Source organism: Rhodnius prolixus, unplaced genomic scaffold (genome assembly GCF_049639745.1).
Source record: "Rhodnius prolixus isolate KJV_2025 unplaced genomic scaffold, Rpr scaffold_13, whole genome shotgun sequence".
Lineage (NCBI taxonomy): Eukaryota > Metazoa > Arthropoda > Insecta > Hemiptera > Reduviidae > Rhodnius > Rhodnius prolixus.
The window spans coordinates 1,453,525-1,469,823 of record NW_027411583.1 but is presented as its reverse complement, the minus strand read 5'-3'; the positions used below and the strand labels follow the sequence as shown (position 1 = coordinate 1,469,823).

Below are 16,299 nucleotides of genomic sequence, written 5' to 3'. Positions count from 1 at the left end.
TACAGACTTGAAAATTCTCTTCGTTTCAGCCAAAGTAAATCCCTTTACCTCAATTTTTTTTCCAAACTGTTCCCCATTCAAATCCACTCATTTAAGCCCTTTCTAACTCAACTCTTCCTTCGAATCCTCCTAGACATTCAAAGCGCCGCTGGCCGAGCGACCATCTGAATGCCTGACATCGGCTATCCAGAGAGGCTGAAGCACTCCCTAATGCCTTATTACGGTGTCATCACTGGATCGCCGCCGTTTACGAAGTCAAATCAGTGCGCTGGCTAATGAACATTTCATCTACATTACATATTGTACCAGCTATACAATTGTAAAATTCTTAAATAAAAAATATATATTAGAGATGTCACTATATCTTTAAGACATAGTCAAATATTCTACCTCAATTAATCTCATAGAATTCACCAATAAAACATGTAATAAAATCTGAATCATGAAGGCTGTAGCCATGGCAGTCACCTAATTACAAGAGTATAACCTCCACATTTAGTATCTCTCCGTAATTCTCGTACACTAACGTAGCATCTAACGAGAGGATGTCTCTCGGCTCCTCGCCCAATAACCTTATAAAACTGTTCAACTTTTAGCCATCACACTAGCGTGCTATTTTATTACTTGATGAAGAAAAAATAACGATATAAAAAATTTATTTTGGCTTATTTAATTTAAAACTAAATAATGTTTAATTACTAATTTTGATTTTTATTGATAGGTTCAGGAGTATAATTATAATATTTCTGTATTGCGGGATCCAAATAGGGTAGGTCAGTTTTTTTAATAGCACCTTTCGGCAGAAACCCGAGCAATCTTGTTGCATGTTCTTGTAACATTATAAGTCTTTCCTCCTCTATTTCTTTTAGCCTACAATAAATGAAATTTTATTGATTTATCATAATGCAACTGTCCCCATAAATAACTAATGTAAAATATATTATTCTTGCAAGTTTTCAAAGTGTGCTTACCTTTTGTTATTATCATTAACTGATGTTTGATATTCGTTAATTCTACGATACAAGTCGCGTTGCCTTAGTTTGTCTTTCTCTTCTATTACTAGTTTTAATTCTTCACGATATTGAGAATTTTGTAACTGTTTTTTCTTTGCAAGTTCTTGGTCACGTTTTTTCCCCTCCTCGATTTCTCTTTGTGTCTAATAGCAGAAAGCAAAGTCTTTATAAAATTAATTAAACTTAAATATTACTGAAAAAAGCTAACCAATATTTATATAAATTGTAAAACGTCAGCCAACGTAGGTTTTTTTCACTGATATTCTTCTGACGTCCAACAATTTTGATAGTGATTCATCCAGTTACTGTTACTACCTCGCCAATTTCTTTAATTTCTCTACGCTGCAGTTTTATGCAAACAAAGCAAAAAAGAGAAGTGTTATATAATAGTGGATGAGTACAATGAACAAGGCCTATAGAGAGACAAAATGTTTTCGAATTTAGGCTGAGATGCCTTATCTTTGTTCTAATATCAGTGACAGCTGATCTCATCTAAAACATGAACTATCTTCCATTAAAGAATAATACTTAAAGTGTGAGGTTCTATCATCTTTATGGCGTCATCATAGATTTTGATAGGCAACTGTTTTATGGCCATATTTGGCTTCCTCGTTGACCCTCGTTCTATACCAGACTGCCAAGTAGAATAGTCCATAATTAAAGAGGTAATTTTATATCTTACTTGCAACATGTATATATTACACATAAAAAACATGTAAAATATTAACATAGAATTATAAAATTATTTAATAGAAATAAATACCTCTTGACAATATTGTAAATCTAACTTTCTTTCTTCTTCTTTCTGTTGGAGTTTGTGCTCTACCTGTTTAGCGAATACTTCCCGTAATTCTTCTTTCATTTTTGCCTTCTTTTCAAAATCTGCTGCCAATTTGGCTTCCTCTTTTCTTAGACTCTCTTCATCCAATAATATTTGATTGATCTGTTCCTCTTCTAAACGTTTTCCCTAAAGAGCAAAAAAACAACTTATAAAGAAAAATTTATTTAGATATTACACAAATAATTTATAGTATTTATCTTATAGTAGGTTAAGACATAAACCAGCCTTAGTGATCTAAAGGCCTTTCGCTAAATGTTTGTAGATTGTATCCTTTTGTTTGTCAATTTAAAACTAATTTGATCCTAGAAACATTAATTGAAAAAGTAATTTAAAATACTAACAATCCTAAAAAATGTACCTCTGATTCCTTTAATGTTTTAACGACTGAATCATAAAACCTTAATTTGTGTTCTTCTTTTTTACGTGTTACATCCTGAAGCTCCATCTCCTTTTTAAATTTTGCTTCTAAATATTCATTAATTTTCCTTAAAAACGTAAAAAAAAAAAAAAACATGCTGTCAGATATATTGAAAAACAGAACTAAATTGATTGTAAATTGAATGAACAACTACAATTACAATGAGTAATTCAGTAGCAATCAATTATTACAATTAATATTTACAGGCTCATCCATTATATTAATAGTTTCCGGATCTTCTCTACTGGTTTAATAAGCGGTGCAAATATTCGTTCTCTTAGAGTAGAGCCTAAGGACTGTTCAACCAATCATGCTCAACTAGTTCTAAAGCAGAAGAATCAAACTGGAGAGAATTAGAACGATTTGCTTGCAGTTAAAGAGTGGTCATAAAAAAATGTCAGTCACCAATCTGTTATAATATAGTTCTTTCTTCAAATTTGTTATTTATCAAACTTAAAATTCAATTATTAAAATTTGACATTGGATTTAAAACAAAGAATGAGTCCCCTAATCTTTCATCAGATACTGTTTCATAGCTTTATCCAAATTACTAGTGTGAATTCCCGGTTGACCTATTTTTCTCAAATTTGAAATTTAATTATATATTGAACTTTTCTTTGAGTTATGAAATTTGAGTGTAACCTGCTAAGTTTGGACCAAAAAAATTACTGCAAAGAACTATTACATAATGATCACTATACTACTAACTACAGAAATAATAATATCAGAAACGGGTGCTGATTAGATTAAAAATTATATAAACATGAAAAGAGAGAAAAACAAAAATTAACAATAGGAAAACAGAAGGATTGGCATGAGCTCAAGGTAATCAACTCAAGCTCCTGGTTCGAGGCCAGGAATTGAAACAAGTTGTGCTCCCCTTGGATTCTCTTTTTCTAGAAAAATCCCAGGACTTCTCTACATAAATATATCAAGGAGTCTAAAGAATTGCAACCATTTTGGCATGCGAAATGATTCACTTTTAAAATAGTTGAAGCTTAACTTAAAAAGTGAAGAAAAATTTTAGTTAAAAACCAGGTGATAATAGAATTTAGAGAAATTCTGCAAGGGTTTTAGCGACAAAAATTATTTCTATAACTTTATATTAAGGACAATTATTCCTGTAGGACGAAGTAGGCCAGCTACGGGACTGCAGCTGGCATATAACAGCTTAACCCTACAAACTGTTATATGGCACCCTGTAACACCCATATAAAAACAGTGTGCAGTGATAGTTGATGAAAGCAATATTTGGAATTTAGCGAACCTACAGGCAAGCTCCTTTCAAAAATCTAAAGAATAATTAAGACAATATTTTTGAAAAATTGTTATTTCCAGAATCAACGCAACCTGTTTTTCTCCATTTTTCTCTGCTGCTGTTGTATCCTTAGACTGGATCTTGCGGAAATACGAATCTTTTTTCAGTCTTTCCCTCTATCTCACTCAAATAACTCATTTGAATTACACGTCACAGAGGTGACCCTCTTATGTCTCTTAGTTTCGGTCTAGGACCCGGATTAGTGAGTACGAGAAGAAGTGCCTATTTAAAACGGTAAGTTTGGTTTTCTTTGTCACTTCTATGTTCCTGAGGAAATCTTTCCTGAGAGCGTCAAATATCCTTGGTGCGAACTTACTCTTTGCATAAACCCATCAACATGTCTTCTCAGTTGAGCTCTAAACTTCGTGACTTTGTCTATTATCCCTTCTATCCTTATTACTTCATACTTCTATGTGCACTTTTCCAATCCTCACAGCTTTACTTTTCTAGGGACAGATCCGTATTTTCACTTTACTCAATTCAAACTTCAGGATCCTCTAACTCGCGTAAGGTTCTGGTTGTTTGCTAGTACTACTAAATTATCCGCAAGAGAATGACTTATTGCTAATTTCCCCCAAAAAAATATTCCTGTGAGTAATTACCTTTCTTCCTCTTCTTGTATTTCTTGTTCCCGCAACAACCATACTTTTCTGCAGTTATGCATGTCTTCAATTTCTGCCCTCAATTGGTCGATTTTCTTCCTTCTGTCTTCTTCTTCCCTGTATAGAAAACTATAACTATAGTTGCCTTTAAGTTTAAACTTTTAATTTTTTCTTTTATTTAAGCTGATGGTAGCCATATTTTTTAGGCAGAAACTTAAGAACAAGTGGAGTTTTATTTTACCATCTCCCGGTTCGTTTTTTATTATGATTTACTTTTCTTTAAAAATTTATTAAACTATCCAGTCAACTATATGAACTTTAACACCAAAACAAAGCTGAATTCAAAATAAATAAGAGTTTCTTTACAACTTACACAAAGAAAAAAAAACAAACTTAGTAACCTTTTATCAGCTTCTTCCAAAACTTTCACAGAATCGTCAATTAGAGCTTTATCTTTAAGTTCCATTTTATAATCTTCAATTTTTCTTTTATGTTTCTCAATCATTTGATCTTGTAAAGATTCTCTATATTCGCGTTTTTTTTTAGCATGTTCAATTTGACGTTGTTCTTCAAATTTGTTCACTGCTTCTTGTATTGCATTTAACTGATAAAATTCTTCTTGATGCTGCAGCTGCAGAGTATAAAGGTAAAATCGAATCACTGAATTATACAAATTATATCTACTTTGCTAATGAAACTCAAAATTCCAAGTCCTTCCCTTCTAAAGAAATAATAGAGATCAAGATTAAAATGTAAATATATGTTGGTTAAACCCGAATTAAGACCTTAAAAATAATAAATTTCAAAAAATACACAAACAAGGGACAGAATTATGACTGTTAATTCCACCCTCGGAAGTGTTTATTATTACTTACTAAAATATATGAATCATTTACCTCAATTCTAATTCTTTCGGCTTTCTTTGCTTCTAACTGAGTAAACAACTCTTTTTGAATATAACCTGCTTTAAGACGTGCTTCTAATTCTTGTAATTCTGGATTAGCTCTCAACGCTATTCTAAAAAAAAAAAAAAAAAAAGAGTACGTGTAGAAGAATCACATATCCCGGGAGAAAATAAAATTAATTAGAAAACTGAGTAACTATAGTCATGAATGAATAGCTTACACTAGTGTTACTTTGTACTAACAAACAATAATTACTTTTTGTTCGCTAACGATTCTTCTTTTACTCGATCACCACTAATTTGTTCAGCTAATGCTACATCCTGTTTAATTTCTTTTTCACGCCATTCCGTTCCTTCTTGTGCCTAAAAAACAGTTTCTTCAAAACGATATCATTAAATATAATTTTACAATTCAGTAATTAATGGATGAGGCTGCGCATGTAACTATGATGAGAAGGATAATTATGAAGATTCTTAAAATTATAAAATCGAAAATATTAATAAATTAAGTGAACATAATTATTAATCACCCTCGTATATCCTTTTGCATAATGAGCGTCTTTTGATTGTGCATAGAATCTTCGTGATAAAGCGCTACTAACTGCTTTCCTTTCAAAATCTTGAAAATCATTAAGCATTTGGTTTCTAAGTTTTGCATTTTTTTTAATTTTATCTTTAATAGCTTTTGAATTAGCAGCATTAGTCTCCTGAAAAAAATTTTCTTTTAAATTTGTTATCAATTAGTATTTGTAATTCTAATACTGACATGAAAAACAGTTTTGTGTGCATCTGAGTAACTCCAAACAAATTTGGAAATGAATTCTTTTCCTGGTTTAGAACAAGATCAAGCACGAGATATTACCTAATAAGTAAGAAATTCTATTTATGTTTCAACTAAACTTTGTATTAAATGAGATGCCCTTATACCTATTTTGGTTAGGACAAATGACAGAATTCAACAATTTGTCCAATGTGTCACGGAATAGTTATTTGTGCATCGGTCTTACACATCAAAGTACTGGGCCGAGCTGTTAAACAAATGAATATCTTTATATTTTTAATTTTGAATCAAGATTTTCAAACTCGCACTTTATGTGTAAAAAGGACCTGTAGAGAGATTTGATAAATGCAACTCTAGGAAACAGAAGGTTGAACCCATACTCTTGAAGTTAACTGTACCTCAGTAACACACGTACCCATAGTACCTCTCTAAGGGAGAAGAAGACTAGCCCATTTCTTCAAGGATCTTGACTTCCTACCAAATATATTGGTCCTAATAACGAAAATTACACTTCCACAGACACTGATACACTTACTCTCACAAAATACACTTAGAGCCTGCAGTTGCAAGTATACTCAAGTACTGTTTTAGCACATCTTTAATCAGACTCTAGTTCATCATTATACAATAACATTGACATTATTACTAATGACTATATTTTATGCACATTATTGACTGATTTGAAATAACCACAATAAATCTTTAAGCCATATTAAGCTAGAGATTGAGGTCAGAAATGTTTGCTAGCAGAAATGGAAGGAGGCGAGAGAAATTGACATTGGGCTACTGTGATGGAAATGCAACTGTTCAAAAAGTTAGGATGTATGATGCGTTGAACATCCTCTTGAGTACAATATGGTGCTGATTATTAAAGCGCTCCCGATAATACGATGCTCAAATCATTGTGGGGACAATTGAGAATATTGAGCTCCCTTACGCAGTCATGATGAAGCTCAGAAGGCAATATTACTGGGAGCAAAATTGTTTCAGTATTCTGTTTAAGCAAAATCATTAATGTAATAAAGCATTATTACATATTTAGATAAATTCTTTAGCAAAATGACATCAAAGCAATTCATTATTTATATCGTACATCTTTTTATGAGCACATCAGTTTTCATAAATGTTGAACAGTATGTGTAATTGGTTAACTAATCGATTCAGTCGATAGTTGCATCACAGCTTGTTAAGACATGGAAGGTTGCAATGTAGAGTGATAACAGTTTTGTGTGATATATGATTTAAAATGTTGAATATTCAACGTTTTTTTAAAAGTTTTCTTTGTGATGTGCGGTCAATGTTGGTTAATATACAAGGGCATTTGATCGCGTTTTTTTTCCCGCTATTAGATTGTAGGTTAGTAACATCGTTAGATATCACTTAATTTTGAAACAGAACAATTAAAATTGATCAAAATGTACCGATAAAAGAGGAAACGTTCAGATCGTAATTAATGCAATTTGCAAACTAATAAATAGTTAAACTAATTGTATTAATTAAAACTAGTGTTTTTGTTGAAATCGAAACTCTTATTTTCTGAACTACTGCTATATTATTGCTCACCATAATTCCCTACAATTTGGTATTAAACTGTAGAAACATTTCCCAAAATAAAAACCCAAAAGTAACTATGGCAACAAGTATACATACTTCTTGAGGCGCTTTTTTTTCCATGCTTTTTATTGTTATTATTATTTAATCTAAAAACTTGAGAGTACAGTTACATTAAAACAAAAAACTGAAATGCTGCATGTTTTGTAAAAATGTTTCAAAAATTGTGACTTTTAAACAACAATAAGTACTACATATTCAGATGTATAGTGTTAACATTTCTGAATCTCAGCTGTTTAAAGCGTCGGTGAAGTGGCTTGTAGTTAAGTTACTAGTAAGTAACCTACACTGTAGGAAGGGGAATTCAAAATGTCAAAGGTCTATTAAACATTGATTTTTATTTTACAGTTCGTAACTTTACTCAAACAGTGATTTGTTTGCCTTCTTGAATTAGATATATATTTTTTAAATAGAGTGTTATTCTACATAAATTGAATACTTAAAGAAATGGTTGATTTTGAAGTTGGAGTGGTTTTACCCGCTGCAGGTTGTGGGGAAAGAATGGGAAGTTCAGTTCCAAAACAATACATAAAAATATTGGTAATTTCCTATAAAACGCTTCTTTTTTACGTCTTTTTAAAAAATTTGCCCACTTTTTTGTTTGTTTATTTTTCTTATTTTGTAATTATAAATATCCTTCCTTGCCTCCTGCATGAATACACGCTTATTCAAGGTATAGTTTTAATTTTATGTTTTTTTTTAATCTATAGAATTAATAAATGTAAAAACTGTAGTCCCCTTAAGTCGATATTTTCTAATTCTTACTTTTATTTTTTATCATTTATTCCAGAAAAAACCATTATTTATATATGCCTTAGAAGAATTTTTATCTATAAGATATGTAAAGAAAATCTCATTGGTGGTGGATAATATTGAGATGACTACTGATATTCTAAAAGAATTTGGATTAGCAGATTCTCAGAAAGTTTCTGTAGTATTTGGTGATAAAACCAGACACAGATCCATAAAAGCTGGTTTACTTGAACTTCAAAGACATTACCAGGGTAAATATATAAATCCAATAACTCTTGAAATTATTGTAAGAGACATTGACAGTCGCAATTTTAGATAAGAAAAAAACCAACGTACTCTTGGGAAATGTTTCTAAAAACAAAATTGATAGGCTATAAACAAAAAAAGACGGAATATCTTTTCAGAGAGAACACCTAAAAAAAATATTACTTGTGACTTTCTGAGGATTTTTTTAAAAATAAAATTGTCTTTTTCTTCCTTGAGATTAGCTGCACTGAACTCAGTTGGGTCAAACATAATTAAAAGACTATAGTTCAAAGGCAATTCAGCTTCAATGTTCTGCATAATTCAGTTATTTTTACTGAAGGGATTTGCTTTGTGAAAAGAGGGTCTCAGACTACGAAGATCCCTGGTGCTAATTACATCAAAGTAGGCGCGCCCTAATCGACATCTCTTTGACTGATGTTCAGAAAAAAATTACATCAAGTAGTTTTGCGGTATTAAGTAAACTGCTTCAGCATAATGGTATTTAGTTCATCTTATAAGCAATTTTATCTTGTAAGAATGCAATACATTTACTGAAATTTTGAAAATTCTTTAAAATATTTGCAGCTTGGTAATATTTAGCCTACGCCGCATTTGAGTGATTTTCTACCCAAAGTAAGTTTGAAATTATTTACCACACTCAAATTTTATTGTAGATTTAAAAAATAATTTCTTGGTTGCTAATATTTCAAAATTTTCCTATATGATCTTACATTTCTAGTCTTCTTACGGATTAGCCATATAGTTAAAATTCTTTGTGTTCCTCTGGCTAGCTTAGTATTGCAAACAACATTTCTGGCATCCTCATCTCAAACACAGTACATTATTATTTGTCTGTTGGAAGGAAACAAGCCCTACTTATCCCACACTAACTTTAACCGTCAAACTACCACAAAAGAAAAACTATAATACAAGCGGAGAAGAATTTGAACCACCACTCATTGTACATAAGATCTTCAGAGATAGTTGATGTGTTCAACTACTTGTATGATGAATCCTTTGGCACCCTGGCTCGTTGACATACTGCACATTGTACTCACTGTAAAATGCTGATAAAAATTATTACATTTAAGGGAGCCACAGATTTAAGGAAGCCATTTTTTCCAGTGGTGGAATCTATTATCTGTAAATAGTTATTGAAAAGACACCTGACGCCCATAATCCCAGTTGTTGTCACTCCTTAATTTTGAAGATATTACAATAGTTATTAAAAAAATACAAATATTTCAGTACAAGTATAAAACAAGCAACAAAAAAAGTTAATATTATTTTAACTTTTACGTTATTATTATGTATCTGAAGAGATCTGACCAAATAAATAGTAAAGTTTTTAATTTTCCATTGGTAATAGAGGTGGTAATTTAATTAGCTTCAGTTTTGAAGGTTTCTTATTGTCATGATGATTTTCTGAATAACTTCTTCTGTGATTAGATGTTTTTTAATTTGTAAAATTAAAGTTATTTGGGAAATAAACAAAAATCATAAAAAGTATCTGTATATTTCAGAATCTGATATTAAGGTGGTAGTTGTCCATGATGCAGTAAGACCATTTGTTCCTCGCAGTCTTCTTGGAGAGCTAGTACGAAGTGCTGCGGAAGTTGGAGCAGCAGGTCCTGTAAGGCCTCTGGTGTCCACTGTTGTGAAACCTGGCAATGATTCTTGCCTGGACGCTAGTCTTCAAAGAAGTGCTTACGCAGCCAGTGAAACACCACAAGCATTTCAGTTTGAAATTTTGATGTCTGCGTATGCTAAGGTAAATATATTGTAAATATATGTCCCATAGTTTAAATTAATGCAAATGTTTTAACTCTAAGCTATATCAGGATTCGTTTATTTGTATTTTTGAAGTGTACAGAAGAGGAGTTAGATTTGGGAACAGAATGCTTACAACTGGTTCTTACTCATTGTGGACTTAGGCCAAAACTGATAACGAGTTCTGATGATCTATGGAAAGTTACTTACAATAAAGATATCTACATTGTTGAAGCTACCATTAGAGGTAAATATTTTTCAAATAATTAATCTTAATTATATTTAATGAATTCTATGTAATTGTTTCATTCAAAAATAATCTTCATTTACAGAAAAGTCCACCGATGTATGTATTATAACAGATTTTGAATCAGATGCATTGAATCTTTTGGAAGATGCACTCAAAAATAAGGTGGCCAGTGTTAAAATAGTTTTGGGTACATCATCTTCAAAGAATCAAGATAATGGTAAAAAGTACAATACAGTTATTTTATTGCATAGACATGAAATTCAACAAGACTTACACTTAGTTGATTTTGCTAACTTAATAGATCTTGATAAACAGGTAAGATATTTTATTTTATTCTCTGTTTTTATTGAGTTTTGACTTCAAGATCAAGCACTTACTTTCCGATATATATTTTGTTAGAAACTTGGTCGGATAAAACGGATTTTCTTGAATTAAAAAGACTCCAAATTAAAGATGGTTTAATAATGATAATAAAATTTACGTGAAAAATCACAACTACTTCTTACCGCAATTTTACATAAACTTAAATTTTCTTGGAACTCCTCAATTTTGTAAATATCCACCATAATGAAAAGATGATGTTAAAAAAATGTTTTCTCATAGCACTTATATTACTTATTTCTAAAAAGTTTCAAATCTAGATTATAGGTCCTAACTTCTTGATCTTCAAATGAAACTTTTTTTGGATTATCGAAACAGTTTTGGGAAACTCAGAATTTTGGCATTAAGTAGTTTTAAGCAATGAGTAGTTTCAAATTTTCATTTAAATAATTTTAACAATTAATAAAGCATACATGTTTGTTTCCAGGGTCTTATAATACACATTATTGATCATGCGTCAATTGATGGTATGCAGAGTATGTCTGTTTATAATTTACACAGAAATTCAAGAAAAATGGCTCATCATTATGAAAAATTGCACAAAGGTGTTGTGGTTATACATTGTGTTTCATCAAATGAAGCACAAAAGGTAACTAATATTGTTATCAGCCTTTTACAATCAGATCCGCAAACATTTTCTGGACAAACGCTCTTTCTATAAGATGGTAGAATAATACCAATTTTTAAAAATTTGACAATTACTTTTTTAAAATGTACCTACAAATCAAACCAAAAACTAAATGGGCTATTTTTATAACTAAAGCATTTATAAAATAATATTTTTCAACATTAAATCGATAAATGTTCAATTATTTTTTGAAAAAGGGAAATTCGAGCATTTGGGACGTTAAGAAATGCAACTGTTACAAAATTACTAGTTTTTAGTTTTTAATAGAAACGTTTAAAAAATTAAACTGAACTAAGTCAAATAATTTTATATAACATAAGTTAAATAAAAGTAGCTACAATAGCTCCACTGGACAAACTTAGGCCTTCAATGACACAAAATTTTCTATCAAAAACGTTAATTTCATAAAATAAATTGAATATATCGACTTGGATAGATTAGATATTGTGGAGACTAATTATGAAAATAATTCAGAAGATTGAAATAGGTTTTCTTTTTCTGAATTCTTTATTTAAAGCAGAAACTATCAAGCAAACTTGACTATCACCAATCATTTATCTGATTTTCACAATGCTTTTTGGAGTAGAAGCTAAAATACCATCAAATATTCTTTTGACCGTTTAACATCAATTCCTCGAAATGTAGTCTTGACTGACGATGACCAAGAGTCGAATACGCTGGTGTGCGTCTTGGTACTGTGGTGAAAAACTGACAATTAAGTCCCACTAGAAGATGTATTGGCATGGTTCAAGTCCTGCGATATCTGCAGTTTATCTAATTTAAATAAATCCCAACTTTAATTCAGAAGGAACTGGCATTTTTTTGGAAGCCTGCCATTTCAAAGTTTCATTAAAGCTTCTGAGTAAACTGGATTTAATCTAGCAAGGTCAGATTTTGTTTACAACTTCACTATGATTTTTTTTAAAAAAAATGAATATATTGTTGGCTATTCATTTTGTTTCCACAGTTTTCTTCTCAATAAATCGTCGTAAAAAAAAAACTCATTTCACTAAAAATTCGTTTTTTTACTAAAGTAAAGGTTCAGTGAATTCAGAAACGGTTCAAAGAATCGAAAAATATTGCAAATTAATTATTTAGAATAAATTTTAAAAAGTGGTTGGAGTAAGGTTAACCACCAACATTTTTAATTACAACTTGAAGCAGATGATAACTTAATTAAAAGCCAGAGATAAAATAGTCCAAAGAATAAAGAATTTTTTTTTTTTTTAATTTTAAATTTCCAGTACTCTTTTGCATACTTCTTTTTCTATAAAGTATGCGTTTCATTTATGCTTCTAATATCATATCTGACTCCTTAGAAATTAAATTTAGTTCAAATGTTTTCAGAAATTTGTATTAAATTATTTAATTTTCTGTGTTTATAATAATTGTCATTTAAAATTAGTTATCTGCAGTTACTATAGCTGGAGATAAAAATAGTTCTGTTAAATATGTTGCCCAGTATAAGATTTATTAATAATTATATTCATGTTTTAATTCTAATTTATTTAATCCTATTAATGGGGAAAAAAAGAAAGATATATACTAATATTCGAAGAACATTAGAAAAGTAATTCCATGCCGCAAATGGCTTCTTCGATTTTAAAATTAGAGCAATATGAATTATATTAGTGTGTATAAGTATATTGTAATTTTTTAAACTAAATATTAGTGTTTAAACTTGTTAATTGTGCCATTTTTAGAATTGTTTTTTGATGTGCCATGAATTAATTAAAATGCAACTATGTGTCTTACATGTGGAATTTTAAAAAACAAAAAATTATATAAATTATTATTGTTGAAATTAGCAAGTAGTAAGTGCAAAAGTTTTGCAGTAGAATATTTAATTTATCTGTGATATTTCACAATTATTTATTTATTTATTTTGCATACAAGTGATATGCATTATTCTTTTAGATTTTTTCTGTATTTATTTTTTTTAGCATAATTTCTATGAATTTAACGAAGTAATTTCATTATACTATCATGTTTTGTTCTTTCATCTTTTTAATTAAATGAAATAGATGAAATTGCATTTTGGAACTTCATCTACTTTTTGTTTTTATTAAGTTTTTACTTTGTTCAGTGAGGAAAAGCATTAAAACAGACTTTTCGATTCTTAAAAAGTGTGTCTTGCTATCCAGTGCCTCTTCAGCCTTGATTTGGATTCATTTTCTGGAATGGCTGGTCTTGAAAAGGATCCCACATTATTGTAGAATGTTTTCACAATTTATTTACGGTTTTTGTAATAGTTGGCCTTCTTAACTAGAAATTCTTCAAGTTCGCTTTCCTTTCCTTCCATTGTCTAATTCCTTAAAAGACACAATCACCCTCTTGCATCTATCTCATGTTAAACTACCTCACACACTGGAGTTCCCTTCTCCGCATGCCTGTCAAAGCTCCGATCTTCATTCTTCCTGTGAAGATATTTCTGCTAGGCTCTCTATTGTTTCTGGTCCATATTCGCCATTCATTCCATGTAAAAAAGAAACCGGTTACTACTCAAAAGAAGAATTACAAATTAATAATGAGGCAAAGACAGATTCATTATTCATTGAACTTTGGAGGATTAAGCCCAAATTTGTAGAACCAAAAAAAGCACCATCCATTATAAAATGTTTATTAAAGGGACTTTACCTCTGAACAATCTCTAATGGTTCAATTTTCAATTAAGGTATAAACTTTTAAAGTAATCTTGCCGCGCAAGGAATGCCTATCTTGTAAATAGTCAATTAACTTCAATCTGTATATTCAAGATATATGCACAGTCTCATCGTCAATGAGGCAGTTCTCATCCACATTTTCCGAATTGTCAATGCTAAGACTGTAAAAAAAATAAGATATATATGATGTTTGAAGAAGGGTCGTAGATATAAAGGGTTAAAATTTTGAAATGTCTTAACCTGTTTGTCACCTTATAAAAAGAATTTTTGTCTAAGGAGAACCTATTTTAAATTTTCCGCTCATTTCTTCTTCAACTGGATTTTGCTTTTTCCGCTTTCGTTGAGATGTGCTTTAAAATTATCTCATCTCGAAAAACCTAGGTACAAAAATAAATAATTGGAACTAGTTGATTTTTATTTTATTTTATTAGAACTTTAAGGAATCAGAAAATTAAAAAATAAGATTGTCAAATATCCATTATGAAAAAGTTGAATTGTTCAGTGGGAGAAATAAACCATATTTTTATAATTGTTTACATGAAACTTTATATTTTAAGTAAAATTGCTATTTTATGGTTAAATAAATTATTCTGTCATAATTATTTTTTAAAATTTAAACATTGCAGTGTTGCTTATAACAAGAAAAGCTTGTTCATTTGACATACTGATGAAGTTCCAATTTCCAATTTTCTTGTAAATAATAGAAACAAGCGCTGGATGTAGAAAATAGAGCAGTGTAATGTTCAATAAAAAGGTTTGTATGATTTATTTTACATAACTGAAGGTAATGTCCAATAAGTATAAAAAGGTTGTCGTAATATAGTCTAGATACTCAAGATAGTCGTAAATAGAAAATGAAATTATTGTTAAACTAAAAGGAACATTAAACGTTAACAATATTTTCTATTAAAATGTGAAATAAATATTGGATTAGTTGGAATTTAGTACTATTTTAGCAAAGTAGAACATAAAAGAAAATTATTCTCTAGCAAGTAAGTATTTAGTATTCTTTTTTCGAACTACAATTTTTTTTGTCGTGCAAAAATATGTTTGTATATCTTTAAATCTCAGTTTGTTTTGAAAAATCTTCTTTTTTTTTATTAATGAATAACCAAAGTAAATTTTAGCCTTTATTGTCGATAAATGTAATAAAGTCAATCTTCTTTACTGATAAAGACGAAGCCATTAAAATTTTCTGTATTTAGATTTAACCACAATATATTATTTCAGCAATGTTCTCTCCTGGTGGAAGTATTCAAGAGATCTTTGAACAAACAGTTCGCTTAAAAATAATCAGTATACTTTCAGTTTTGATAGTATGTAATTTTAGAGATTATTTTTAGTCAATATTAGTATTTTGCTAATTTAAACTAATAAAATATTCCTTGATTTCTTTATATAAACATATTTTCGAAAGAAATTGATATGAAAATACTGATTAATATTTTTGTAATTGTTCTGATTCGCTCATTGTATTATTTCGTTGAATGCATTGCAGTATGTTTCAGATTTATTTACCAAATAAATGTATATTATAAAAGATATATTTATGGTTTCATTATATTAATGAAGGTAAATTTCCGTGAATTTTAAAATATCGTAAGAAATGTCAGCTTTTATTTTTGATTGATTAAGGGCTAATTCTTAACCGCTGATCAGATGACACAACGTTCTCAGCAGACGTAGACCCTTATTCTTCATAATATGTTTTTCTTATATTTTCTTTAGACTCATTCAAAGTAATGAATCATCTCTGTATATGGATGAAAAACCGAAACAGGCCAGAAGTAAGAAAAACATGCCTATTATAGGTGATAAAATTGATATTATTTAGGCTTTGCGTACCCAACCTCATTATCAGTATATCATTGTATATTTTCAGATTAATGTATAAATTAAAATTCAAGCTAAAATAGAGAACAAAACCTAGTACAACTATACATGTTAGCTTTGCAGTTCACGCCTGCAACTCCTGCTTTACTATCTCTTAATATTGCTGTCAAAAAAAGAACTAATGAAATCCGGTCAAAAGTGAGGAATTATTCATTTTGTGGCATCATGAGAATAAAAATTGATTCATTTTGTGTATATATATTATATATGCTACCAAAAGTAAAGAC

At 29.9% G+C, this 16,299-nt stretch overlaps 2 protein-coding genes across 14 annotated transcripts in view; one reads left to right on the top strand and one right to left on the bottom strand.

Annotated features, from left to right (window-relative positions):
* Positions 1–16,299, top strand: part of LOC141447904 (D-ribitol-5-phosphate cytidylyltransferase-like) — a 160,162-nt gene that overhangs the window by 137,938 nt on the left and 5,925 nt on the right. For 2 of the 11 annotated variants that reach the window (XM_074115833.1, XM_074115832.1), the window contains exons 1-6: positions 7,741–8,028; positions 8,279–8,492; positions 10,011–10,258; positions 10,354–10,504; positions 10,590–10,822; positions 11,316–16,210. In XM_074115833.1, coding sequence (XP_073971934.1) covers positions 7,936–8,028; positions 8,279–8,492; positions 10,011–10,258; positions 10,354–10,504; positions 10,590–10,822; positions 11,316–11,549 — 1,173 coding nt within the window. In that variant the 5' untranslated portion in view covers positions 7,741–7,935 and the 3' untranslated portion in view covers positions 11,550–16,210. Of the gene's footprint in view, positions 1–7,061; positions 7,234–7,629; positions 8,162–8,278; positions 8,493–10,010; positions 10,259–10,353; positions 10,505–10,589; positions 10,823–11,315; positions 16,211–16,299 lie in introns of those variants that run through there. The other 9 variants (XM_074115840.1, XM_074115841.1, XM_074115837.1 and 6 more) reach the window with 8 other exon arrangements.
* Positions 591–7,667, bottom strand: LOC141447900 (meiosis-specific nuclear structural protein 1-like). Of its 3 annotated transcripts, none has more exons than XM_074115824.1 (10): positions 7,528–7,667; positions 5,627–5,803; positions 5,353–5,459; positions 5,089–5,209; positions 4,594–4,823; positions 4,193–4,309; positions 2,213–2,339; positions 1,777–1,980; positions 972–1,156; positions 591–870 (listed from the first exon to the last, which is right to left on the bottom strand). In XM_074115824.1, the coding sequence occupies exons 1-10, from the start codon at positions 7,549–7,551 to the stop codon at positions 699–701; spliced, it is 1,464 nt and encodes a 487-aa protein (XP_073971925.1). In that variant the 5' UTR covers positions 7,552–7,667; the 3' UTR covers positions 591–698. The 3 variants fall into 3 exon arrangements, with proteins under 3 accessions (XP_073971925.1, XP_073971927.1, XP_073971926.1); XM_074115826.1 differs by having other exon boundaries at positions 7,441–7,568; XM_074115825.1 differs by lacking the exon at positions 7,528–7,667 and adding an exon at positions 6,276–6,728.

Bases quoted from the DNA above. Each gene is read 5' to 3' on its own strand.
- LOC141447900 (XM_074115824.1), bottom strand. From the start codon at position 7,551: ATGGAAAAAAAAGCGCCTCAAGAA. The intron at 5,804-7,527 runs GTATGTATACTT...AATTTTTTTCAG, and splicing joins AAAAAAAAGCGCCTCAAGAA to GAGACTAATGCTGCTAATTC. The intron at 5,460-5,626 runs GTGATTAATAAT...ACTGTTTTTTAG, and splicing joins ATGCAAAAGGATATACGAGG to GCACAAGAAGGAACGGAATG.